The sequence below is a fragment of the Azolla caroliniana genome, unplaced genomic scaffold (genome assembly GCF_043228905.1).
Source record: "Azolla caroliniana isolate FFs.n. ecotype wild unplaced genomic scaffold, voAzoCaro1.0.p SCAF_2, whole genome shotgun sequence".
Taxonomy (NCBI): Eukaryota; Viridiplantae; Streptophyta; class Polypodiopsida; order Salviniales; family Salviniaceae; genus Azolla; species Azolla caroliniana.
The window spans coordinates 16,585,661-16,611,914 of record NW_028230437.1 but is presented as its reverse complement, the minus strand read 5'-3'; the positions used below and the strand labels follow the sequence as shown (position 1 = coordinate 16,611,914).

The window sequence follows — 26,254 nt, the reverse complement described above, 5'->3', positions numbered from 1 at the left end:
CACGCCCTTCTTCTGCTGAAAGCCTTTTACGACAATTCGTGCTCTGTATCTAGGTGGATTTCTGCCATCTCCTGGTTTAAACTTGTATACCCACTTATTTCGAAGTGCATTCTTCCCCTTCGGCAACTCGGTCAGTTCGTATGTGTGGTTCTCATGCAAGGAATCCATCTCCTCTTGCATGGCACATAATCACTCTCGTTTGCAGGTATCTTTCTTAGCTTCTTCGTAGCTTTCCGGCTCCCCCTCATTGGTTAGCAATACGCATTCTTCATCCGGAAATCTTCGGGGGGCTCTTCGCTCTCTAAGGGGGTATCTTCGGCCTACGTTCGGTACGGTTAGTTCTTCTTCAACCTCTTCGTCCGAGTTGATTTCAGTTCCTCGTTCAGCCAAATCCCCTTCATCATCAGTCTTTTCTCGATTTTTCTGAGTATTAGATCGATTGATTGGTACGGGTTCAATTTTGAGCGAACCGTCATCTACACAATCCAATTGAGCATCGACTCGGCTCGATTCGGTTGTTGGAGAATTTTTCTCGTTCTCCCAATCAATCATTGTCTTCTCTACCATGAAGAAAATGTCTCAGCTCCTAATCACCTTCTTCTCGGCTAAGTCCCATAGCGGATAGCCGAACTTATCATCATCGTAACAGAGAAATATGCACGGCCGAGATTTCGGGTCTAATTTCCCCCTCTGGTCCTTTGTCGCATGCACAAAAGAAAGACAACTGAACACCCTCAAATGTCGTAGGACACGTCTTTGCCGCTCCAGACCCGTTGTGGAATATCACCGTCCCAGGGTACTGAGGGTGATCGAGGTTTATCACATATGTTGTTGTCATTAGCACCTCAGCCCAGAACGTTTTCGGTAATTTCGCATGTGCAAGCATGCTTCAGACTCTCTCCATTATGGTCCGATTCATTCTCTCAGTCAGCCAATTCAGCTCTAGCGTTTTTGGCACGGTATACTCAAGCCAGATTCCTTCTTTTAGGCAATATTGTTCGAACAGTCCGCGGTTCTCTCCGCCATTGTCCGCTCGGACTACCTTCAGCTTTAGACCGGTTTCTCTCTCGGCCCTCACTTGGAACTCTTTGAAGATAGATAACACTTGATCCTTCGTCTTCAGCACGGAAACCCACAACTTCTGGCTATAGTCATCTATAAAGGTCACGAAATATTGTAAACCACTATGCACCTTCGTGTCCACGTAGCATACATCTGTGTGCAGGAGTTCCAATGGTATTTTCTTCCTCATTGGGGGCCTTATTCAGAAGGATGTTCGATTTTGCTTACTAGCCAAGCAGTCTGTGCATTTCTCAAGTTGCACGTTCTTCACCTCCGGAATGAGGTTCTCCTTGGCAAGCTTGGGCATCCCCTTTTGGCTCATGTGGCACAACCTCCTGTGCCACAATTCACCAACTTTTTCGGCTCCCACATTCACTTCCCCACGGCATAATCGAGCATTCATTACGTACAGTGTGTTGGTTTTCTGTGCTCAAGCCACGATTAGTCTCCCCTTGCAGAAAATCATGACACCATTCGGGATGCTACCCATGTAGCCTTCATCATCCAACCGACCGGCTGATATTAGGTTCAATCAAACCTCCGGAACGTGTGGAACATCTCTCAGCTCAAGTCTGCAGCCAGTTGAGGTCACCAAACACATGTCTCCAATGCCGACGATTCGGCATGCTTCTTCATTTCCCATCTTTACGGATCCGAGATCATCGGCCCTATATGATGAGATGCATTTCCGGTAAGGGGTTAGGTGAAATGACGCACCCGAATTGACCACCCATGTCGATTCATCGCCAACAAGGTTCATTTCGTTCTGCTCGCTAATGAGCAACAACTCCTCCTCACTTGTGATTGCCGAGGTGTTCCTGCTTTCTAATTTTTTTTCAATTGCACACCATCAGCTCCCCCTTTTTCCTTCCAGAAATGTCGGCAATTCTTTTGAAAGTGCCCCAGCTCCCGCAATAGAAGCACGTGGGCCTTCCTCTCGACTTCGACCTCGTCCTCGATTTGTCCCTATTTTGGGGACTCCGATACCGGCCTCTTCCCCGGTTGTGGTCATCTTCCATAACCAGGGCCTTTGGATCAGTTCCGGACTCCCGGTCCTTTCGGCGAGCTTCTTCATCTAGCCAGCTTGATTTGACTCTTGCTAGGGACAACTGTTTTCCTGCCTGCCCAACGTTGCCCAACATGAAAACAAGCGTCTCCCAACTATTCGGGAGGGAACCGAGTAGGAGTAATGCGAGTACCTCATCGACGAGAGGTACTTCCAACGAGGTTGCCTGGTTTATCAGTCCTGGGAAGGCATTCATGTGCTCCGCCATACTAGAGCCGTCTTGGTACCGGATCCTCACTAGCTTCTGGAATACCGAAACCCGATTAACAACATTCTTGTTCTGGAACATGATGCCGATCTTCTCCAAGAGTTCATGAACCTTACTTTCTTCATTGAAATTGTTGTACATGCTCATGTCGATGAAGTACCGGATGTATACCGTCGTCTTCATGTGCCTCACCTCCCACACAGTGGCATCGATCTTATCTGGTCTCTTGTCCCCGAACTGTACCAGCAACCAAAGACCTTTAACCACTAGCATATCCCTCATCTTCGACTTCCACACTAAGTAGTTGGAGCCAGTGAGCTTGAACATGCCGCCGAACGATTCTTCCATTTCCTGTGTTGTTCGCTCTGATACCACTTTGTCGAGAATCGTGACCGGCCACAACCAGCTTCTTGTTCTGATGTTCGGGTGCCGAGAACATAAAATATAATGCACTCAGACAAAGTACAAATACAGAAATAGCACAAGAGACAGAAACACACGATTTTAGCGTGGAAACCCAAAATGGGAAAAACCATGGGGGTTCACAAACCCTGAGAAACAGAATCACTATGCTAAAAGGAGGAGTAAAACTAGAAGCTCTGAGCCAACGACCTCGAGATTCAACTTCGTCAACAGACGGCTACAGAGTTACACACACTCTCACTCTCACTCTCTTATTGTTACACAGTTACAGAGGCAACGACCTTCTAAGTAACCTCTTTAACAACAACTCATGATAATCATCATCATAACATTATGATTGCCCTAAGTACTTATACTAGTATACCTTTTGGGTTATTTACAAGTGTAGCCCATAAGGGCATATTTAGACTATTTACAAGTATAGTCCTCCGAGTTGGTTGTCTACACAATTTCGGTTTCTCATCAACTAGGCTCTTCTCTTCCCATCCGAAGGGACCCGTTTCCTAGCAAATCCTCCCTCTTAATTCGATCTTCAATCAATGCTATTGGTTGAAGTAAATCATGTTCGAACAAAGAGCAATGCCTCAGAAGGCCACATGCCTCTACACACACTTGGACGGAGGAAGAGGACGTGGCCCTGCTAGAAGAGGCCGATTCGGGCAATGGCGAGGAAATAATTGAGGAATGTTCGGAAGAAGGGGGAGCTTCCATGTCGGTCCAAGATGACAAAACTCAATCGAATGCAGATATTACGGCAAAATTGGCCACCACGAAGAAGAGTGGTGAAAGAAAACAACTCACCAATTATGCCACCAATTTTGACTATGAAGACCATGGTGGAATGTTCGTGATGAGACATAGAGCAAATTCTATATTGGCTTCTACTTTGACTAGTGCCTCATGTACGGAAGACGTATGGTTTGTCGACTCTAGTGCCTTGAACCATATGACATCTCATCAAGAATGTTTCCGAGAACTTCGCGAGCCAGATCGACCTAGTTATTTCGAAACCAAAAACGACACTACTCATCTGATTCGGGGAAGAGGGCAACAAAACATACATTAAGAATGTTTGCATGTACTGACCATCACGAAGAATTTGGTCTCTATCAGCCAAATTGTGGAGCAAGGAATGCAAGTTTGATTCAACCATGGTGGTTGATTCATTGAGATCACTCATGGCCATGTTTGCAAAAGGCACCAAAGCCGATACCGACATAGAGTTATGGCATAAGAGAATCAGCCATAGAGTTATGCAATCGAAAGGATTCATCATCGAACTTCTTATATTCAAAGAGAAAGAGATTGAAGGAGTATGTGAAGCTTGCCAATTCGGCAAGTAGCACTAGGACAAATTCCTGAAAGAGAGGAACATGAGCAAAGGCCTATTGGATGTAATTCATTCCGACGTATGCGGACCGGCCCAAAAGACTACATTTGGAGGATGTCGATACAGTTATGTCACCTTTATCGACGACTTCTCTGGGCACACATGGATCTTTCCCATGCGACAGAAGAGTGAAGTGTTCTCACACTTCCAAAAATTCAAAAGCGAAGTCGAAAAGAGAACTGACCGACATGTACAATATCTTTGGCCAGATGGAGGCCAAGAATACTTCTCCGATGCATTCATGGCATACCTTCGACAAGAAGGAATCAAGTGAGAATTTTTGTGTTGACATACGCTGCAACAAAACGGAGTGGCTGAACGTAATGTAAAAGAATACGTGTGAAAGCTTAACAGGCACAATCGGGTAACAACAGACAAAAGACAAAGAAGATGAGGAAGGTTTAATGGAAAGCTTAATCAACACAGTGTACATAGGAGAGATAGAGAGAGCAGAACACAGAAAAACTCTATTCCAAAACAATACTCTAAAACTCTGCACGTAGGATGTGCTTAGAGAGGACTTTTATACAAGTCCATACGGACTGGCAAAAGTACTGACACGTACTTCAATGCTCATCAATGAGACTCTACACTAACTCCCAAAATATATTCATCTGCGGAATATCTATCCAACGACCTCCTGGTTTATGCACCGCTACGGCCTCCCATTGCGCACCCGGTTTACGCACCCAATGTTGACATTGTATCTCGACAGGTAAAAATCGGCACATCCTCGAAGTAGTGTGGGCCATGAAGAAAAAGAAGGACTTGCCAAAGTTGTATTGGGAAGAAGCCGCCAACATGGCCGTTTACCTCATGAATAGGTGTATAACCTCCAGGGTGCATGATGTAATGCCCGATGAGAAGTTTTGTGGAAAGAAGCCTGATTTATCCCATGTCAAGATATTCAGCTCAATTGTGTATGTACATATTCCTGACGAGCAGGGACAGAAGCTCGATCCTAAGTGAGAGAAATGAATCCTCATAGGATACTTAGTGGAGCAAAAGGGGTGTAACAAATGCTTCAACCCCTCTACTTGGAAGGTTCGCGTAAGTCCAGACGTAGTCTTTGTAGAATCGACATCTTGGTATGAATCCAAGCTAACTCTTCCTAAACCATCTATGAACAACCTTGACAACACAAAAGACGATGATCAACTAAGGTCAATACCCTAAGAGAGTCCAATCTTGACCAGATTGAGCGGACCACAAGAGCCTCCAAGTAACCAAAGCACATCTTGGCGAAGTTTGAAGATGGACAAAGCCAAGGCCAAAATGTTGGATTATGAAGACGATCAATCCGACGACAACGCTCGGCGGCTTCGATGTACCTATCATAAGGGCACTTGGTGTAAAGAAAGCCATTGCCACAACAAATGAGAAACTTCATCGCTCCACCCAAGGGAAGAATTTGGTTAGCCGATTCAGCTAAGGCATCCAAGGATCCATGATGGGTCAAAGCAATGAACAAGGAGATGAAGGCACTATGCAAAAATGAGACATGGGATCTCGTTCCCCACTCACCACACAAAAATGTGATTGATGGCAGATGAATATACAAAGTGAAGTATAATGTTGACGGCTCCATCAACCACTATAAAGCCTGACTCATAGTGAAAGGATACTCACAAACACATGGAGTCGACTATGACGAGACCTTTGCCCCGATGGCAAAGATGACGACTGTTGGAACCGTGATTGCACTCACAACAACGAAAGGGTGTCACCTCCATCAGATGGACATAAAGAACACCTTCCTCCAAGGACAATTAGGAGAGGAGGTGTACATGGTCCAACCACCTGGCTCCGAATCCAACATCCATTCGAAAGTAGTGTTGTCCAGAGGACAGAAATGTAAATTAGGAAATTAGCGAACGGCGGTAGTGTAACCGAGTAGGTAAGAACGCCAGCGAACGCCGAGTCCGAGTATCACGGGCTCGGTTGTGTATTAGGGAAACGTTATTTAAATGAGGTCCAGTACCTCAGAGGGAGAGCAGAAAATATAGGCGGAAGCACTAGCATATTCCATCGTAACTAGATAATCCAGTAAGGTCACTGGCCGTAGGCCGTGTTCTGTAATCCTTTTGGTGTTGCAGTAATATATCTGATTTGTGCCCATCTGGCTCCATGTGTCTGTGCTTTTTCTCGTACTTATGATTTCAGTGCCGTCCACGCCTATCAAGATCTCGCTAGTGTTTTATCTCTGATTATTTTCTCCCTCACGACGCCTCTGTTTACGAGCCTTCACGTACCACGCCCTTGGATACCGATAGCCGCAGGTCTATCAAAGGTGTTCACCCAAAGGAACGGGTAACACAATATGGCACGTCCGGTTACAGCTGTGAGTGCACAGCGAACTTCGTTGAAGGTAACCACCAGCCGCCGTTACGGCGCCCCCTCGCACCACGAGATCTTGGCCACCTGCCCGACGCCCTGAGAACCGCACGAAACGGTCGCACAGTTCACGATCCGGTTCCAGGATCTCTATAGACAAGTGGCTGATGATGTCTCGGCACAACATATACCAGACACTTTCCTGTCTAGTTTACGAGAGCCTCTCCGAACGACTCTCACACTTACAAATTTTGCCCACCATACTATCGAACAAGTCATAGCGCGGGTTCTCGCCCTCGATCGGACCCAGCACGGCGCGGCCTTCTCGATGACATCCTTACAAAACGCTCTTCCCCAAGAGGACAATCGCTTTCGCCAAGCTCTCCAATGCACGGCGTGTTCAGGATCAGGGCACCTGGCCCTCAAATGTCCCCACCGACCACAGTGTCCGATCTGTCAGTCTCGAGCTCACACTGTCGAGCAGTGCGAATATAATATGCTGAACCGCACAACGGCGGCACCGGTCCGCTAGATCGAGCCAAGAAATACATACTCTCGGCAGGACAAGCACCGCTATCCCCGGATCGACGGCGCCGAGACGACGACTACCGACGTGATCACCTTCGTGATCGCTATCGCGATGATTGGCACGATGATTATGATCGATATAATGACAATCGTGATGACCGATATGACCGACAGAACTCACGCAATGATCGGCGAAACGGCAACCGCAACTCACGCAACAATAGAAGACATAACGACAACCGCCGACGGGACGCTCCTCAAAATGACCAACACAACTCCAACGCACCTCAGACCAAACCACAACCAAACGAGACTGGGAATCAACCGCAACAGCTTCCACACACAGACCGAGCGGACACCAGCAGCTCGGCCAACGTTACGTGTTTTAAATGTAACCAACCAGGCCACTACACCACGGAATGCCCAACAACCGACCGTGGCAAGGCACCTGCAGTGAACAATATCATGGCCGATGTTCAAACCGTCACTACCCGGAGTAAAGCGCAGACTACATAGTGGAAAATCCAGGATGAAGTCTGTCAGGCAGCAAAAGAATGGATCGACACGGCCAATAAAAATAATGTCGTGCACATGCAAACTGACATGAGAGACGTGCCTAGTGGAGCACCACAAACCTCGGTACCATCCACGTCGTCGGAGGACGACCAGCTATGGGATGCTCTTACCAACTCCCGCATCTCGTTGCCCCTACATAAGTTGTTACCACTCATGCCGAGATTTCGGGACACCCTGGCTGCACTCCAGGCCAATACTAAGCCCGTAACACCATCGGTTCACCTCACCGAACCAGGCACAAGTCCACCACTCATGGATTCTCAGAACCCAGCCGTGAAAATCATCATTAAAGGACAAGACTTGCACGGATCCGGCGGATCCGGCGTAAACGTTATTAGCGAGACAACTTGTCACAACCTCGGCCTAAATCAATGGGATTTGTGCCCCTTTTGGCTTCGGATGGCCGACACCTGCTCCGTTCACCCCATTGGTTTAATCCGCCACCTCGACTTCACACTCGGAGGCCACATGTTCACCATCTCGGCCGTCATGCTAAGACTGGAGACACAAGGCGCCTACCCAATGTTACTAGGTAGACCATGGTTGCGTACAACGAATATCAAGTAGCATTGGCAACGCAACATGATCTCATTCTGACGAGGCAAGACAAAGGTCCAAATTATCACGGAAGAACACGTCCCCGGGGTCCTCAACGCTTCGCCGTTATACGCGGAGGGGATCCATATGCTCAACGGTTTGGCTGATGAGGAGGTCGATGACTTCCTAGAGGATCATCCCACGATCATCCCACTCTTCGAAATCAACGCCATACCAACCATCGAGCCACCTAAAGACGAAGAAGTCACAGAGGAATCACTGCCCCAAGATGAACCGGATCCAGCCACAGTTGCGGAGCTACCCCATGCTCGGGATGCTTTCGAACGCGAGCTCGCCATTTCACAAGGGGTCAAAGCATCAACACTGGAAACGATAAACCTCGGCTTGGACGGGAATCCTCGTATGTTACAAATTGCCAATAATCTACCAACCGGGGATAAACCTCGGCTTGGATGAGACACGCATTAGGATATTGATCGAGAAACAGCGCCAACACCTCACCAAAAAGGTGGAGGAAACATTAAGTCGCGCAGGAGAAGAATGGGCAGCCCAAGCTGCCGAATTGCATATTTTACGCGCTGACCCCGAGAACCGACGGAAGGAGGGTCGCGGCTTTTATAAAATGGACGAAGCCAGCATCCAAAACCTCTGTGCAGATTTAACCGAGGATTATCATTCCTTGGCGAAATCTCACACCGCGGCAATCGAGCAAATGTTGGAGGACTTCCATGACGATCAGATGTTGTTTCGCCTGGAAGCAGAAGCCCTCGAACGTGAACAACTCGCAGCCATCCCAACCAGCCCTCCAACGGCCACAAAACAAAAGGAAGAACCTCCCAACGAGGAGATCACGGACGCGACACAAGAGGAACTCGCCCCGGCCAACAGACCTCCCAAGGATGCCCACACGGTACTAGACCCGGTCGAAGTAGAGGTCAACCACCACCAAAATCAGCCGCACCGGAGGAGGACTCCCGAGAAGAGATAACACCCCCGGCCCCAACTCAACCCCCCACACCAACGCTACAACCAGACCACCCTGCCACCACCCCAGACCCCAAAAACATCCTCGACATCTTAGAAGAGGAATAGAACAAGGATCACACCTAAAGGGCAATTTTTGTTACTTTGTTATTATTTTGTAAATCGTGGGTCCGACGGACAATGTCCTGTCCCACGGGCATGCCAGGTGTTGTCCAGAGGACAGAAATGTAAATTAGGAAATTAGCGAACGGCGGTAGTGTAACCGAGTAGGTAAGAACGCCAGCGAACGCTGAGTCCGAGTATCACGGGCTCGGTTGTGTATTAGGGAAACGTTATTTAAACGAGGTCCAGTACCTCAGAGGGAGAGTAGAAAATATAGGTGGAAGCACTAGCATATTCCATCGTAACTAGATAATCCTATAAGGTCACCGGCCGTAGGCCGTGTTCTGTAATCCTTTTGGTGCTGCAGTAATATATCTTATTTGTGCCCATCTGGCTCCATGTATCTATGCTTTTTCTCATACTTATGATTTCAGCGCCATCCACGCCTATCAAGATTTCGCTAGTGTTTTATCTCTGATTATTTTCTCCCTCACGACGCCTTTGTTTACAAGCCTTCACGTACTACGCCCTTGGATACCGATAGTCACAGGTCTATCGAAGGTGTTCACCCAAAGGAACGGGTAACAAGTAGTATGCCGATTAAAGAAGCCACTCTATGGCCTTAAGCAAGCACCACATGCTTGGCACCCGAAGATAACACAATATCTTCAAAATGTCAAAATCCGACAACTCTCTCTATCTTAGAAGCAATTCTAGAAGCTTGATTGTCCTCATCCTATATGTAGATGATTTCGTCAATGGAGGTGAAAATCTAGTCAACATAAACAAGGTCAAGTTCCTCCTCACCAACAAATTCGACATGACCGACGTGAAGGAGCTCCAGTACTTCCTTGGCATCAAGGTAATTCAGACTTCAGCCGGCATTATGATCTCTCAACGACATTACATCCTTAACTTTTTATACAAGTTCGGGATGACTAAGTGTAAGTCGGTGGCAACCCCTCTCGATCGGAACCTAAAGCTAGTTGTCAAGTCCTGCACAAAAGAGTGTGAGTCGACTCAATATCGACAATTGATCAGTAGCCTCATCTATCTCACAATCACTCGACCTGAGCTCAGCTACCTGGTTGGTCTCCTTAGCCAATTCATGCAAAATGCACGTGACATTCACTTGGATTGCGCTAAGCGAGTGGTACGATACATGAGTGGCACAATGGATTGTGGCATTCTCTACAAGACAACAATGCCAATTCGACTCGAAGGGTACACAAATACCGACTAGGTCGACTACAGAGCCGACCGATGATCGACCTCAAGATTCGTCTTCTCTCTCGAATGTGGAGCCATCTCCTGGAGTAGGAAGAAGCAACCAACCGTCGCTCTTTTGAGCACAAAGATTGAATACAAGGGCACGGCTATGGCTACATGTGAAGGCGTTCGACTGAAGAGAATCTTGAAGGATCTAGATGTTCCCATCAAGGATCCGAATTCCCTTTACTATCATGACAACATGAGCAGTATTCATCTGGCTCAGACCCCGATGTTCCACGCACGCACGAAGCATATACAAGTGCACTATCACTTCATTCGAGAGCGCGTTTAGGCTGGAGATGTCGACCTTCAACAAATAACCACGAATCTTCAAACAACCAACATCTTCACCAAATCCCTAGGAGCCAACAAGCTTCGGCAATTCATGTTAGACCTTGGATTGACGATTCCTCACTTGCCACGATTGAGGGGGAGTACAAGAGAGAACCGGATACCATCCAAAGCAGACATCAGCCGAAAGAAGCCGATCCAAGTTGAACTTGAGAGGGCGTGTTGAGAATCAAGCTCAACCTAATCTAGTGTGTGAACACACCTGAGAATGTATGAGCATTCAAGGTCAAAAGTCACCACTACTTTCTACACATTAATTATGTGTCATAGAATCATATTCTATGACACATAACTAATTAGTTTCCACATTCCCTACGACACATGAGCTTCTATAGCTCTATAGAGAGAGTGGGTGCTTTTAATGAGGACAGAGGGTGACCTTATATAAAGCACCCTCCTACTTCATATAGGGTCGGTTGTTCTTCCTTGTAATGCTACATTTTTGTACTATTCTCCTTGTTAATAGATGTCTTCTTATTGAGTACTTCATTTTCTCATCTATTTATCTTGTGTTTCTCTTCTCTCCTCTCTTTTCTCTCCCACATATCTAATTCTTTACACTTTAGCTACCATAGAAATTTCTCTATGACTAGAAAAGACCAACTTTAGATATGCCTTATGGAAGAATAAGACCAACTTCAAACAAGGCAATTAAGGCCATTAAGTGGTTAATCCAAGAGACTTCTGGACATGATCAATGACGATCGGGAAGAGCTTGATCTTGTGGCAATGTCTACCATAAGGTTGCACCTAACAGACAATGTATTAGGGATTTATCCCTCCTATGAAAGAAGTCAATAGTCGAAGTCAATGGGAGAAATCAGCAGTCGAACCAACAAGACAAACACATGATGGTCAACTAGTCTGAAGGAGATATAATAGGAGAATAAGAAAGTATCCTCCATCATACGTCTTCAAAAAGACAATGATTGTCTTGTGTTTGTGGAATGCATGTTCCGTCATGAAGGATTCGAATTTCCTGTACCATTGTCGGGGTGCTTGCTTCAATCCGTATAAGCTCTTCCTCAACCACATACTAGGTTTTCCTTACCTTTCTCTTCAAATCCTTCTGGCTACTGCATGTAGATTTCTTCATCCAAATCTGTTGGGAGACAGGTCCCTCCGGATGGGAAGGATGAAGATCAGTGATGATGAACAAACTCGGCCGAGGCCGAAACCGGATGAGGAGTACCCGGCTACGGAGAGCCGGATGGTGCAGGCCCGGTATGAACCGGATGAGGAGTACCCGGCTACGGAGAGCCGGATGGTGCAGACCCAGTATGAACCGGACGAGGAGTACCCGGCTACGGCGAGCCGGATGGTGCAGGCCCGGTACGAACCGGATGAGGATTACCCGGCTACGGAGAGCCGGATGGTGCAGGCCCTGTACGAACCGGATGAGGAGTACCCGGCTACGGAGAGCCGGATGGTGCAGACCCGATATGAACCGGAGGAAGAGACATATTCGTAAATATGTTTCTGAGAGCCCATCGTGGCTATATTTGTAAATAGCCGAAAAGTCACATTAGTATAAATATGACTTAGGGCAAACTTTTTGTTTTTGTTTTTTTTTTGTTGTTGTTGCTTTTCTTGTTGGTGCAAGAAGAAGAGTGAGCACGTAATAGTGTACAGAGAGAGAGAGAGAGAAAGAGGTTGTTGCCTCTGTTGTAACCGCCGCCTGTGGCGAAGACCGTGAGTCTGAGTTCGTTGCCTCTGAGAACTCATTGTTTTGTACATTCATACATAGTGACAGTTTGCAGCTTGTGGGCTGCCGTGGTTTTTTCCCCTAGTTTGGGGTTTTCCACGTAAACCTCCTATGTAGTGTGTGTGTATCTTCCTCTCGTTTGTATCGTGTTTTATTTCCCGTTTTTCTGTGTATGAAAAGAATCTCGGTTGTGGCCGAGTGTTGGACATAAGGAACGTCCAGTTCCCGTCAAAATCTCCATCCAGTAAAGCTGTTTTGACATCAAGTTGTTCGACTTCTAAGCCCATGTTGGCCAAAATGCTCAACACCGTCTATATGGATGTCATCTTCACTAGTAAGGCAAATATTTCATCAAAATCAACACCCTTTTTCTGTTGAAAGCCTTTCACAGTGATTCGGGCTTTGTATCTGGGTGGATTCCCGCCTTCTCCGAACTTTAGTTTGTAAACCCACTTGTTCTAGAGTGCCCTTTTCCCTTTTGGCAACTCTGTCAATTTGTACGTGTGGTTCTTGTGCAAGTAACTCATCTCATCTTGCATGGAATTCAATGTGTGGTTCGTGTGGTTGTGGATATCTTTGTTAGCTTCCTTGAAGCTTTCCGACTCCCCTTCATCGGTCAACAATACATACTGTCTATCTGGAAATCATCGGGCGGCGTTCTATTCCTCAAATGGTATCTTCTACCTCCATTTGAAGCATACGATTCCTGTTCAACCTTGTCAGCCAACTCTTCATCCGAATGGGATTCGGATCCTCATTCAGCCGACGGTCTTCTTCTGACCGGCTCTCCTTGTCTGCTTGTAAGAAATATTGTCTTGGCTGACCCCCAATGTTCCTTAGTTAGCTTTTGACTTTGTAGATTATCTACTCGACTGACTAGTTCATATCTTACTTCGGTTGGACTGACTGATGTCCGATTCGGTTGACTATGAACTCAAATCGAATCGGGTAAGCTATATTTGGTTGTAGTATCTGGAAGCCTATAGTTGGTCAATCGGGAGCCCAACCTACTCTTCTCCATCTCCCAGTCGGAAATCACCTTTTCTTCCATAGGGATGATATTTTGACTCCGAAATCACCTTCTTGTCGACTAGGTCCCACATTTGATTGCCGAATTTGTCTTCACAATAGCCAAGAAATAGACACGGTCGGCTCTTGGGATCAAGTTCCCCCTCTATCTAGTCCTTAGCTACATGCACATAGGCCAGGCAACTGAATACCCTCAGATGTCGATATGACACAAATTTGTCGGACCACACCCTTTGTGGTAGGACACCTTCTAGTGATACCGAGCGAGACCTGTTTATAATGTAGATGACCATTGTCGCGAAAATACGACAAAGATACGTGAACTTGAGGCAGGACCTCATGGCCTCCAACCAGAGGATAATAAATTCGTGCATTTGTATTAAGGAATTAACGGAAATGAGAAAGTTTAATAAATTTCATTAGCAAAGGAAAATAAATTTTACAATCTATTGCAAGATTGGGATTACAGAAGTTTAGGTTTAAAGAGATTAATAGATAAGAAAAATTAGGTCTTTTGAGAGATATGGATTCCGTAAGGAAAATTAGGGTTTATGCGAGAGATAGCTTCCAAAATCTTAAGGAGAAAATTACCCCCCTATTACATTGTGCTTTCCGTCCTTATATAGTGAGGGGAGAGGCTTAGCACATAGCAATCCATGCTTTTTCTAACTATAGATTTCATGCTTTTTCTTCTAATAATAGCGTTCATGCATGTGAGATGTGCATGAATAACTTCTTCTTCTTCTTCTTTTATCATGCATTGTCTTTTAACGAAAGTTTTATGCACTCTACGTTTAGATACATGCGTCCACACATGCCCTTTACTTTAGTTGTTTGGCCTCTAAGTTCAGATGCATGCGCCCACACCATAGTTCCTAATATTCACGTACGTCCAATTTGGTGGACATACGTGAACGTTTGCATACGTTCGCGTATGATACGCAACATTCGTTTGGATTTTTTTTTTTCCTTTTAGTTTTTTTTAGTTTTTTTTTTTATATTCATAATTCATTGCGAACAGAAGTGACGTTTGACTTTGACACACACACACACACACCCTCTCTCTCACACGAGAACTGACAGATCATCTCTCTCTACCACTGTCTCCTCACACATGCAAAACAGTGCTTCTCTTTCTAGACCACACACGCTCTCTCTCTCTCTCTCTCTCTCTCTCTCTCTCACACACACACACACACACACAATGTAGTATGTACACCATATGTATATATGATTATATCTATGTACCGCGTATGGATTTCAATCATACTCGGAGCCTTTTCACATATGAGTATGATACGAATATTGGCGTATGAGTATGGCACAAATGGGACATATGGCTAGAACTATGGTCCACACATGATCTTTACTTTAGTTGCTTGCAACCATACAATTCAACCTGTGCATTATCCATATGGTCTTCACGCCTGATCCTCGTGTCATGACTGTCCCGACCGTCCCAACCGATCTAACCTTTCCGCGTGTTACAAACTGCTCAAAATCAATCCACATTGTTCGTTTGAGAAGTTCAGTCGCATCAGTCCGTTCGGATAGTTCGGCCCAAATCACTCCAACTATTCTGTACTCCGAACACACATACATGAAGTAATAGGTTCTGGGTATTATGCTTATATACTACTGGATCCGATGTTATCCTATTTATGTGGGATATCTAACAATTCTGTTTTCCTCATCTTCTCAAACTTCATACTCACATAACTTGATACTTAGTTGTCTGTTTCACATGTAGTAAAATGCGTTTGGAAGCTCTTGAAGACATCCATCTTTTCATAGCAAGCCATGAAGCTAATCTAAAATAATTATTTAATTAATTTTCATATCGTGAGTGAAGAACCACACGACACCGTCATCAATGCCTCAACCCAATATATGTTCGTCAACTTCACATGTGCCAACATACATCAGACACTTTCAATGATGGTCTGGTTCATCCTTTTGGCTAGGACGTTTAGATCCGGCGCCTTCGGTATTGTATACTCTAGCCGAATACCTTGTGACCGACCATATTATTTGAGCTGCCCTTGATACTCTCCTCCATTGTTTGTTCAGACAACTTTTAGCATCTGTCCGGGCTTGGAACTCCTTCAACATGCTCAATACTTAACCTTCGTCTTCAACACGTAAGGCGACAACTTATGATTGTAATCATTAATGAAGGTTACAAAGTATTTTCCACCGGAATGAGATCTTGCATCTACATAGTTGTTGAGATTAAAGCTCAACATTGGGTGCGTAAACCCGTGCATAGACTGGATGCGTAAACCGTGCGCACAATGAAAGGTCGTACCGGTGCGTAAACCGAGAGGCCGTTAGAGAGTTATTCCTCGAAGGAATAATTTTGGGAGTTAGTGTAGGAGGCTTATTGATGAGCATTGAAATACGTGTCAGTACTTCTGTCATTCCGTATGGACTTGTATAAACGTGCTCTCTGAGGACATCTTATGTACAGAGTGTTGTCATTTTGAATCTAAGTTTTGTGTTCTCTCTCTCTCTCTGTCTCTCCGATATACATTGTGTTGTTTAAGCTCTCCATTAAACCTTCTTGTGTCCATTTGTGTTACCTGGTTGTGTCTGTTACGCTTCCATACACGTACTACTCCTTTTTACAATAACATACATTGGTGTGAACAATTTTCAAAACAACTTTCCTCTGCATCAAAGGCCTTGGTCGAAAGAAGACCCTATTTTGTTTATCGGCCAGGTAGTCAGCGCATTTGTTCAAATGCACGTCTTTCATCTACAGTAGGAGTTCTCTTTCAGCTAGCATCTACATGCTCGTTTGACTCATGTGGCATAGCCTCTTATGCCACAGCTTGCCGGCTATGTCGGCGAGCACATTTACCTCGCTCGGGCTCCGCCATGGATACAATATATACAATGTATTTTGCTTCTTGGCCCAGCCACGATCAGATTGCCTCTATAGAATTTCCAACTTCTATTTCAAAAACTACCACAATAGCGTTTGTCGTTGAGTCGTCCAACTGATATAAGATTCATTCTAATATCCACTACATGGCGTACATCCTTGAACATTGCGGATTCCCATAATCTTGCATGCATTGTCATTTCCCATCTTTATGTAGCCATAATTGCCAGTCGTGTAGGATGAAAGCTCTCTCTATTGGGGGTCAAGTGAAATGATGCACCGGAATAGACCACCCATGTCGATTCTTCACCAACGCGGTTTACATCCTTCTGTTCATTGATGAATTGTAGCTCCTGCTCACTCGCGGTGATGAAGGACGTGGTCTTGTTGTCCGAAATCTTTTTCGATTCACCACCATCAACTCCCCCTTTGTCCTTCCGGTAACATTGACAGTTCTTATGAATGTGACTTAGCTTCTCATAGTAGAAGCACATGAGTCTTCCCTTCGACTTTGACCTTGTCCTAGGCCTTTCCCTATTATGCAAACTTCTCTACTTGCCCCTTTCTTTGTTGGAGTTACCTTCTATGCCTAGGGCCTTAGGGTCAGAGATGAACTCTCTGTCCTTCCAACAAGCATCTTCATTCAACAAGCTCGACTTCACCATCTCCAAGGATAGCCGCTTCCCTTGCGATCCCACGTTACCCAAGTTTACCATGAGCATCTCCCAACTATCTAGATGGGATCCCAACATCAGCAGTGCGAGTACCTCATCGACCAAAGGTACTTTTAGAGAGGTGGTCTAATTTATCAATCCTTGGAAGGAGTTCATGTGCTCAGCCATGCTTGAGCCATCCTGATATCTCAGTCACACGATCTTCCTGAATATGGAGACTCTGTTTATGACATGTTTGTTATGGCCATGGCCATATGATATCTCGTGGTACGATTGTAGCGTAGTATTCTATACATGTGACTATATAATATCCTGTGGTAAGATTGTACCGTAGTATTCTATACACGTGGATAAAGTGTGAGGTTAAATGAGAGTGTAAAGAATAATATGGTACAATCTTATCACAGGATATTATATGGTCCTGCCCGTAACATTCTTGTTCTCGAACATGAAGTCGATCTTCTTCCATAAGATGTCAACTTTTGTCTCTTCATTGAAGTTGTTGTATATCTACTCATGTCTATAAAACACCTTATGTATGTCGTTGTCTTCAGATGCATGACTTCCCATGTCGATGCATCGATCTTGGCTAGTTTCTCGTCCCCATCTGCATCGACAGACATAGATCTTTGGAAATGAGCATATGTCTCGTCTTCAACTTCCAAACTGAGTAGTTGGAGCCGGTTAGCTTGAACATCCCACCAAGAGATTCTTCCATCACTCTGATACCAGTTTGTTGTAAATGAGGTTGGCCACAACTAGTTCACAAGTACAAATGAGAGAAGACAATAGCTAAAACACCATATGAAAACAGACAAGGCACATACAACGAGACAAAATGTTACTGTGGAAAACCCGGAAAGGGCAAAACCACGGGAGCCCACAGACTCCAAACAGAATCACTATATGAAGAGAGTGCAAGAAACTCTAAGGAAATGACCTTGAGTTCGATTTCATTTTACAAACAGCTACAACACTCACACACTCTCTATACACTTAATCAACCGTGTACCCATATACATACATGACTCACTTCCTTTTTTTATCACTAATAATCTTACTTCATTTTTTATCACTTTTTCCCCTAGCTATATTTATACCCATATACATACATGACTATTTACAAATATAGCCCAGGATAGGCGTATTAAGGCTATTTACAAATATTGCTCTAAGTCGGCTTTGACCGATTTAGCTATTAGCCTCAACCGCTTATTGGTCAATTGTCGGCCTCAGCGGTATTGGCAATCAGTCGATTTTCGGCCTTGGCCGAGTTTGCTATTGACTAATTCGGTTTGTCTCTCCCTAGTCAGTGCTTAGTTGGCTCCTAATGATCCGACTCCTTGAACAATATCCAAATTCTGATTCGGACAAGACGACTATCATCCAACTCTTTAGTTGATCGGCTTTAGGTTGATCTAGCGGACTCTCCATCCCATTTGGAGGGACTGGATTCTCAACAAACTACCGGAGCATATGGTACCAACTTCATATCTTCCCCTTTTGAACTGGATGTTGGACAGTCTCGTTGAGATAGCCGAAGCCTCATGAGAAGTGGGGTCGAGGTAGATTTGGCCAATTTCATGTTGAACCACTCCAGGACACGTCTCATGTAGTCAACTTGAGACAAAAATAATTATTCCTGATTTCGAAGCCAACTAATCTTCGTTCCAAGTATGTGTCTAGCTGAACCTAAGTCTTTCATTGTGAACTTGAACCATAGTTACCGAACGAGATCGGTAAGATCTTCGGCATCCCGACCGGAGAGAAGCATGTCATCCACATAGAGGATGAGGAAGATGGGTGACCCATCTTGAGCTTTCCTCGAGAAGAGGCAGTGGTCCTCAACACCCTTATAGAAGTCGAGAAACTGGATGAAGTCGTCGAAATTTTTGTACCACTGCCTTGGTGCCTGTTTTAGGCCGTAAAGACTCTGGGTCAGCAGACTAGATGCTCTTGGTTGGTTGCAACAAAGTGTTTCCGCAAGTCCATGTAAATTTCCTCCTCTATGTCAATGTGGAGGAAGGCCGTCTTAACATCTAATTGAATAAGTTGTAAATCTTTGACTATCACCATGCTGAGTAAGAATCGAAGGGTTCTCATTTTCCCCACTGGTGTAAAAATTTTGTCGAAGTCGACACCATATTCTTGCTGAAAACCCTTTACAACTATTCTGGCATTGTACTTGGGACCTTCTGAATCTAACATCTCTTTGAGTCTATAGACCCACGTACACAAAAGAGCACGTCTATTTTTTGGAAATTCTATGAGGTCTTAAGTCTAATTATGGCTAATGGAGTTCATCTCAGACTCGATGGCCATGTGTCGGGTTGCCAAATCAGCATATCGTCATGCTTCTTTGTAGGATTTTCAGCTCACCTATATCCGTGAAAAAGAGACAAGGAGAGTATCTTTCTGGTGGCTGAGACAGTCGTCAAGATCATCTTGGGACGACTGGGCTCGCTGGATCATCGTTGATGATCGTCTCTTGAGTAGCCGATCCACTCTTTGGTTCGCTTCTTAGGTGTCTCTCCGAGACAACTAGTTTTGAAGTATCAGTTGCTGCCATAGTTTGTCCCATAGAGGTGCCTTTTTGTGTTGCCATTCTCGTACGTTGTGTTGGGTCATCCAGAGGAGTCAAGGTGTTCGAAAATATGGCTCATCTGACTTCAATCATTCTTTCGGCCGGCATGTGCATCTCCGACTCATTGAAAATGATGTCCGAACTTCGAATGACTTGTTTGTTTTTTGGATCCCAAAGTCGGTAGCCAAATTCTTCTTCTGATCCATGAGCTAGGAAAATACATTTCTTGACCATGGCTCAAGCTTTTGGCGATCGTGCTTTGGCACAAGGGTGAATGTTTCGCAACCAAACATCCGCAACTTCTCATAATTCGGCCTTTGGTTGGTCCAAAGCTGCTGCGGAATTTGAAGTCCTAGAGGCCTACTCACCTACATATTGATAACGTACATAGTAGTGAGTAGTGCCTCTACCCAAAAACCATTCGATAGTCCTACATGTTGCATCATGGTGACAATTTTCTCCTACATCATTCGATATAATTTAACATAATGTAAGGGTTTTTGGTGTGCCCGCCAAAAGGTGTGTGTTTTCCTTGTCTCTTGTTGCTTCTTTCTTTGTTTTCTATTTTACTTTTGAGGCACAAACAACAACTCAACTCTTTCTCCCTCACCCTCCAATAGAAAATATGGAGCATTATTTGGAGGCTAAAAAGTAGATAATGTGATTGTATAATAGTGCACACACATGGCATGGCGCAATAGTCATACAAATGGGTCTGATATACATATTTGACGGTTGCTAAATTAACATGATATGCCATTTGAGGTTTGCTCAATTGTGTGATGGTACATGAGATCGGCCTCTATGAGGAAAATTTAGTACCATGAATGACAAGTTGAAGGGGATATCATGAGAAATGGGACCATGGGAAGACTTCATCAGAAAAATCAAGTAATCATTGGATTATAACAAGTTGTTGCATTGGAACTAACCCAAATTGACATTTTCAGCATGATTGCAAAGAAAATTTAAGACAACCAAGGAAAAAGAGAATTAGACAGCTTATCCAAGTAACTCTGATGGTGAGATCCATTGTTAGCTTGATGTGTTCCTCGAATCACCATACAATCAATAATTCTTAATATCATATTGTGATTGAAAAGAAAAATCCTCTGGAGCTTACAATGATTCAGATAGTATGCCTTCACCAATGCTCATCTATAGACACCCTAGAGAACTTTATATAGTTGAGTGCCTAAATAACATATTATCTTACTTGTCATCTAGAAGAAAAAAGGTAACTAGAAAGTCTAAAATAGAGGAAGAAATCACTGTAGGAATTGTGGAATGTGAAATAATGTGAGAGATTTGATCACATTATTTGTGTATATTCCTATTAGAACCTCGACAAGTTTTAGGTTTTGTATGAAGTAGTACCTCATCAAATCCATGTTAGTGAAAGTAGTGTCCATACCTAAGCATTCTTATTGAGAAAGGTGTTACAACTCTTCCTTCCTCTTTGGAAGTTAAATGTTCATTCCATATTTGGTTTTTAGCAAAAAATTATCTTGCTTATTGAAACACATCTAGATATAGTCCAGTTTTTATTATTAAAATTCTAGTCGAAATTACCGTTTCTAGTTTGTATTTTTTCAATTTCTTATTGCTCTTGTGCAGGTTCACATCCATGGCCATATTCTTCTCCCATGGTAAGTACACATTCCAATTATATATGAAGAGTGGATAACTACTCTACAATATAAACAAATGGAATGCTTTGCAGGGGAGGATGCCAAAACCCACCTAGGTCGAGCATTGACACTACTTTGGCTACTTACTGTACTCATATTTACATCTAGCTATACAGCCAGCTTGTCATCTATAATAATTGCACAACAACAACAACAACGTCCAACCATTCGAAGTTTTGCAGACTTGCAAAAAAGCCATCTCAAAATTGGATGTCAAGAAGGTTCATTTGAAGTCGATTACTTGAAAAATAACCTCTTCATTTCACCAGAACGACTTGTGAACTTGATTACACAGGAAGATTATGACAATGCATTTACATCGGGTAATGTGTCAGCAATTATTGATGAGTCGCCATACTTGGAAACCTTTCTTACCAACCTAGGATGCAAATACATGATCGCTGACTCGAACATTGGTTACTTTGGCGGCTTTGCTTTTGTAAGTATTCTTGATTTCATTACAACTTGTGATGTTTCGATATGGATATATTTCAATGAATGTGGTCTACTAAGGGATTTCCCCCTCACCTTGCAGGCATTTCAAAAGAACTCATCCTTAACTGATGATATGTCACTTTCTATTCTATCTTTACAACAAAATGGAGATCTTCAAAGGATCAAGGATAAATGGCTTGGTTCTGGAGTTTGCATTACAAGTTCTCCTAACATAGTCAATATGTCTTCCAATAGTTATGGGGGTCTATTCATTATTATAGCAGTATCGTATATTGTGTGTATATTGTTAAGATTTTTAGGTTTCCGAAGGAATCAAGGCATTGCACGTGCTCGTCATCATCACATGGACATAGAAATCAGACGGAATCCAAATCCTTAAGCCATTGAAACTTGAAATCAAAGTTGTTCACAAAATCACTAATTGTTGAATGGGACAAGGTATTAAAAAAAACAAGGTGAATAAATGCTAATGTAGAAAGTGGAAAAATCAACAACATATATTCATAACATCATTGTATGCATATTTTTTTAATTAATTATGATAATAAGGAATATACTTTCAGATACGTAAAACACACATATAAAACATTGTATGCATGTGTTTTTGATAAATTATCACAATTATGGAATACTTTGAGATATATTTGCATTCACAAGTGGAAGGGTCGTGCATTCCATCTATAGATTCCTTTTGGAATTTTGTGATTTTAGGCAATTTTTAGAAAGTTGATACACCATTATCACATTTCATAAATAGCATATAAAATTTTCTTATTTTTTGAGATTTAACAAGTGTCAAAATGATCATTTCTAAAATTTAATAGTTTTTCGATAAATGTTTAAACGTTGATGGTTTGCAGATATAAAATGTAGTTAACTTACAGAAAATCACACTGGTTAACTTAAAGCACAAGTTAAGTGTAAAGAATCGATGGTGATTCTTGTGCAGCGGAATAACTGTGCGTTATGTGCGTATACGTGTGAGAGAAAAAAGAGAGGAGAGAAAAGAGAACTCAAGATAGATAAATGAGAGGAAAATAGAATACTCAAGAAGGTGTATATTTCACAAGTAGAATAAGATTTACAAAATGTAGCATAACAAGGAGTCACAACCGACTTAGTATGAAGTGTGAGGAGGGTGCTTTATATATAGTCACCCTCTCTCTTCATTAACTAACTACAACAACCACTCTCTCTCTTGGGGAATGTGAAGACTCATAGTCATGGGGAATATGTAACTCATTAGTTATGTGTCATACAATATGATTCTATGACACATAGTTAATGTGTAGAGAGTAGTGGTGTGACTCTTGACCTTTAAGTAATCATAGATTCTCAAAAGGTGTGTTCACACATTGCACTATGTTGAGCTTGATTCACAACACGCCCCCTCAAGCTCAACTCAGGTTGGTTCCTTTCGATTGATGTCTGCTTCAGCTCGTACCCGGTTCGGACGGTATCCGGTCGTCGCTTGTACTCCCCCTTAAGCTTGGCAAGTCAGGGATCGTCAATCCAAGGTCTAACATTAATTGCCGAAGCTTGTCGTCTCCAAGGGCTTTCGTGAAGATGTCGGTCATTTGACTATTCGTGTTGATGTGTAGAAGATCGACATCTCCAGCCTGAACACGCTCTCGAATGAAGTGATAATGTACTTCGATATGCTTCGTGTGTGCGTGGAACACCGGGTTCCGAGCCAAATAAATACTGCTCATGTTGTCGCAGTAAAGGGGAGTCGAATCCTTGATGGGAACGCCCAGATCCTTCAAAATCCTCTTGAGCCATACGGCTTCACATGCAGCTACGGTTGCGCTCCTGGATTCAGCCTCCATACTCGAAAGTGCGACGGTAGGCTACTTCTTACTACTCCAAGATATTGCTCCGCTACCGAGCGAGAAGATAAATCCGGAGGTCGATCGTCGATCGGCTTTGTCGCTAGCCCAATCGACATTCGTGTATCGTTTGAGTCGAATTGGTGTGGTTGATGCATAGAGGATGTCGTAATCGATTGTGTCGCTCACATATCGTAATACTCGCTTAACGCAATTGAAATGGATATCTTGCGAAGTTTGCATGAATTGGCCAAGAAGGCCGACTGGATAGCTATGGTCGGGTCGAGTGATCCTGAGATAGATGAGGTTCCCGATCAGTTGACGATATTGGGTTGGCTCACACTCTTCCATGCCGGAGTCGGCATCCAATTTGAGGTTGCGATTGAGAGGGGTTGCCACAGATTTACACTGAGTCATCCCAAACTTGTATAACAAGTTGAGGATGTAGTGTCGTTGGGAGATCATAATACCGGCCGGAGTCCGAATTACCTCGATGCCTAGGAAGTAATGAAGCTCCTTCATGTCCGTCATCTCAAATTTGTTGGAGAGGAGGGACTTCACCTTGTTGATGTCGACTAAATGCTCACCTCGAATGACCAGATCATCCACGTATAGGATGATGATAATCACGCTTCTAGAGTCATTTCGTACGTAGAGGGAGTTGTCGGATTTCGACATTCGAAAGCCGATTTGATGAAGATATTGGGTAATCTTTGAATGCCAAGAATGTGGTTCTTGCTTGAGGCCATAGAGTGGCTTCTTGAGTTGGCACACGGTTTTCGGATGAATGCGCGATTCGAAGCCGGGAGGTTGTACCATGTACACCTCCTCTTCTAATGCGCCTTGGAGGAAAGCGTTCTTGACGTCCATCTGGTGGAGGTCATCTTCGTCGTTGTGAGTGCAATAACGGTCCGCACAATCGTCATCTTTGCCACTGGGGCAAATGTCTCTTCATAGTCGACTCCATGCGTCATCGTTGCGAGCGTATCCTTTCGCTAAGAGTCGAGCTTTGTAATGGTTTATGGAGCCATCGACATTATACTTCACCTTGTAGATCCATCTGCAACCAATTGCCTTCTTGTGCAGTGAGTGGGGAATGAGATCCCATGTCTCATTCTTGGAGAGTGCTTACATCTCCTCATTCATCACTTCAACCCATCTGGGGTCCTTCACAGCTTTGGAAAACATTTATGGCTCCCATACTATCGCTACCTTCATCATAAATGTGTAATGGTACGCCATATAATCGTTGTAGCCGAATCGGCTTACGGGGTTCTTTTCACGGGTGGATCGGTAGAGCTTCTCATTTGAGTAAAGGCTTTCTTCACTCCATTTGTCCGAATGCCAAGGTCTTTGAACTCACTATCGAGGGAGTGAGTCAATTCGTTACTGTAAAAGTGATCGTCTTCATACTCCGGCATTTTCGCCTTGCCTTTGTCCAAGTTCAAACTCGGCCGAGATGTGCTTTGATCGCTCGGAGGCTCTTGTGGCCCACTAAGCCTTGTTGTAATTGAGATTTCTTCAAACATGTGCGTAAGGATATCTTCATCTTCTATCTCTTGTTCGGTGTTACCTGGACAAGTGGGAAAGTGTCGGAGTCGGAAATGGAGAAGATTCGGAGTCGGAGTCGGATCGGTATAGAGGCTCGATGAGTCAGCATTTTGCCGAATTAAATTAAAACCGAAATTATAGTTAGTTAGAGATTTTATAGTTCTTGCCATTTTTGCCAGTATGTTTTCTTGATGAGAAAGTCCTTACGGTTGCCTATAAAAGGAACCGAAGGCAGTGTAAAGAGCTATCTTTTTATTTAGTAATATAAAGTTACTTTAGGAAATCTCTATGTACAAAACATGTTGTTAAGCTATTTCCTTTCTGTCATAACTTTAGAAGGAGCAGGAAAGACCTCCGACGGCGACAGAAGACCGGGAAAAACCTCCGACACCAAAAGAGGAGGAACGACCACCGACACCACTAGCCCGTGTACCAACACCAGACGACGATATACCGTTCCAATATCCCAGATACCGGGATGATCCGAACGCGGAAGCCCATGTCCATGCGTTTCAGCAGACCTGGGAGGCGAACCATGTGTCTCAACGCTTAAATGCAGCCGAAGAGGAACGCTCAAAAAGGGCAGAGTTCGGCATGACCTTGGAGTGACTGGCCGCCAGATGGCACCGAACACAAGATCCCAGCACCATCCCCACGTTTGAAACATTAAAGACAAACAATTTGCATTTCTTTCACAAGGAGATGGACCAACGGGAAATGGTAGGCTTATTTTACAATATCCGGTAGGAACCAACGGAGAACATTCAATAGTTTGTCATCAGGTTCCTACGGATCCACAGTCAGCTCAGTCGGACACCACCGGAGGAAGAAACAAAGGCCATATTCTTAGCAGCCCTCTGGGAACCCTTACGTATAGTGTGCACTGTTATTGATTTCCACACCAACAACATAGATCAAGTGATCGACCGAGTTCGGGAAATGGAAACCTCAAGTTCATGGCTAACCATGGGCGCACTTCAACGGGCACTACCAA

The 26,254-nt window shown here is 44.1% G+C and overlaps 1 protein-coding gene across 1 annotated transcript in view; it reads left to right on the top strand.

Moving 5' to 3' along the window:
• Positions 1-22,428, top strand: part of LOC147867438 (glutamate receptor 3.1-like) — a 41,915-nt gene extending 19,487 nt beyond the window's left edge. The window contains exons 3-5 of the mRNA XM_087315222.1: positions 21,351-21,382; positions 21,457-21,863; positions 21,960-22,428. Coding sequence (XP_087171348.1) covers positions 21,351-21,382; positions 21,457-21,863; positions 21,960-22,259 — 739 coding nt within the window. The 3' untranslated portion in view covers positions 22,260-22,428. The remainder of the gene's footprint in view (positions 1-21,350; positions 21,383-21,456; positions 21,864-21,959) is intronic.
• The last annotated feature ends 3,826 nt before the right edge of the window (positions 22,429-26,254 follow it).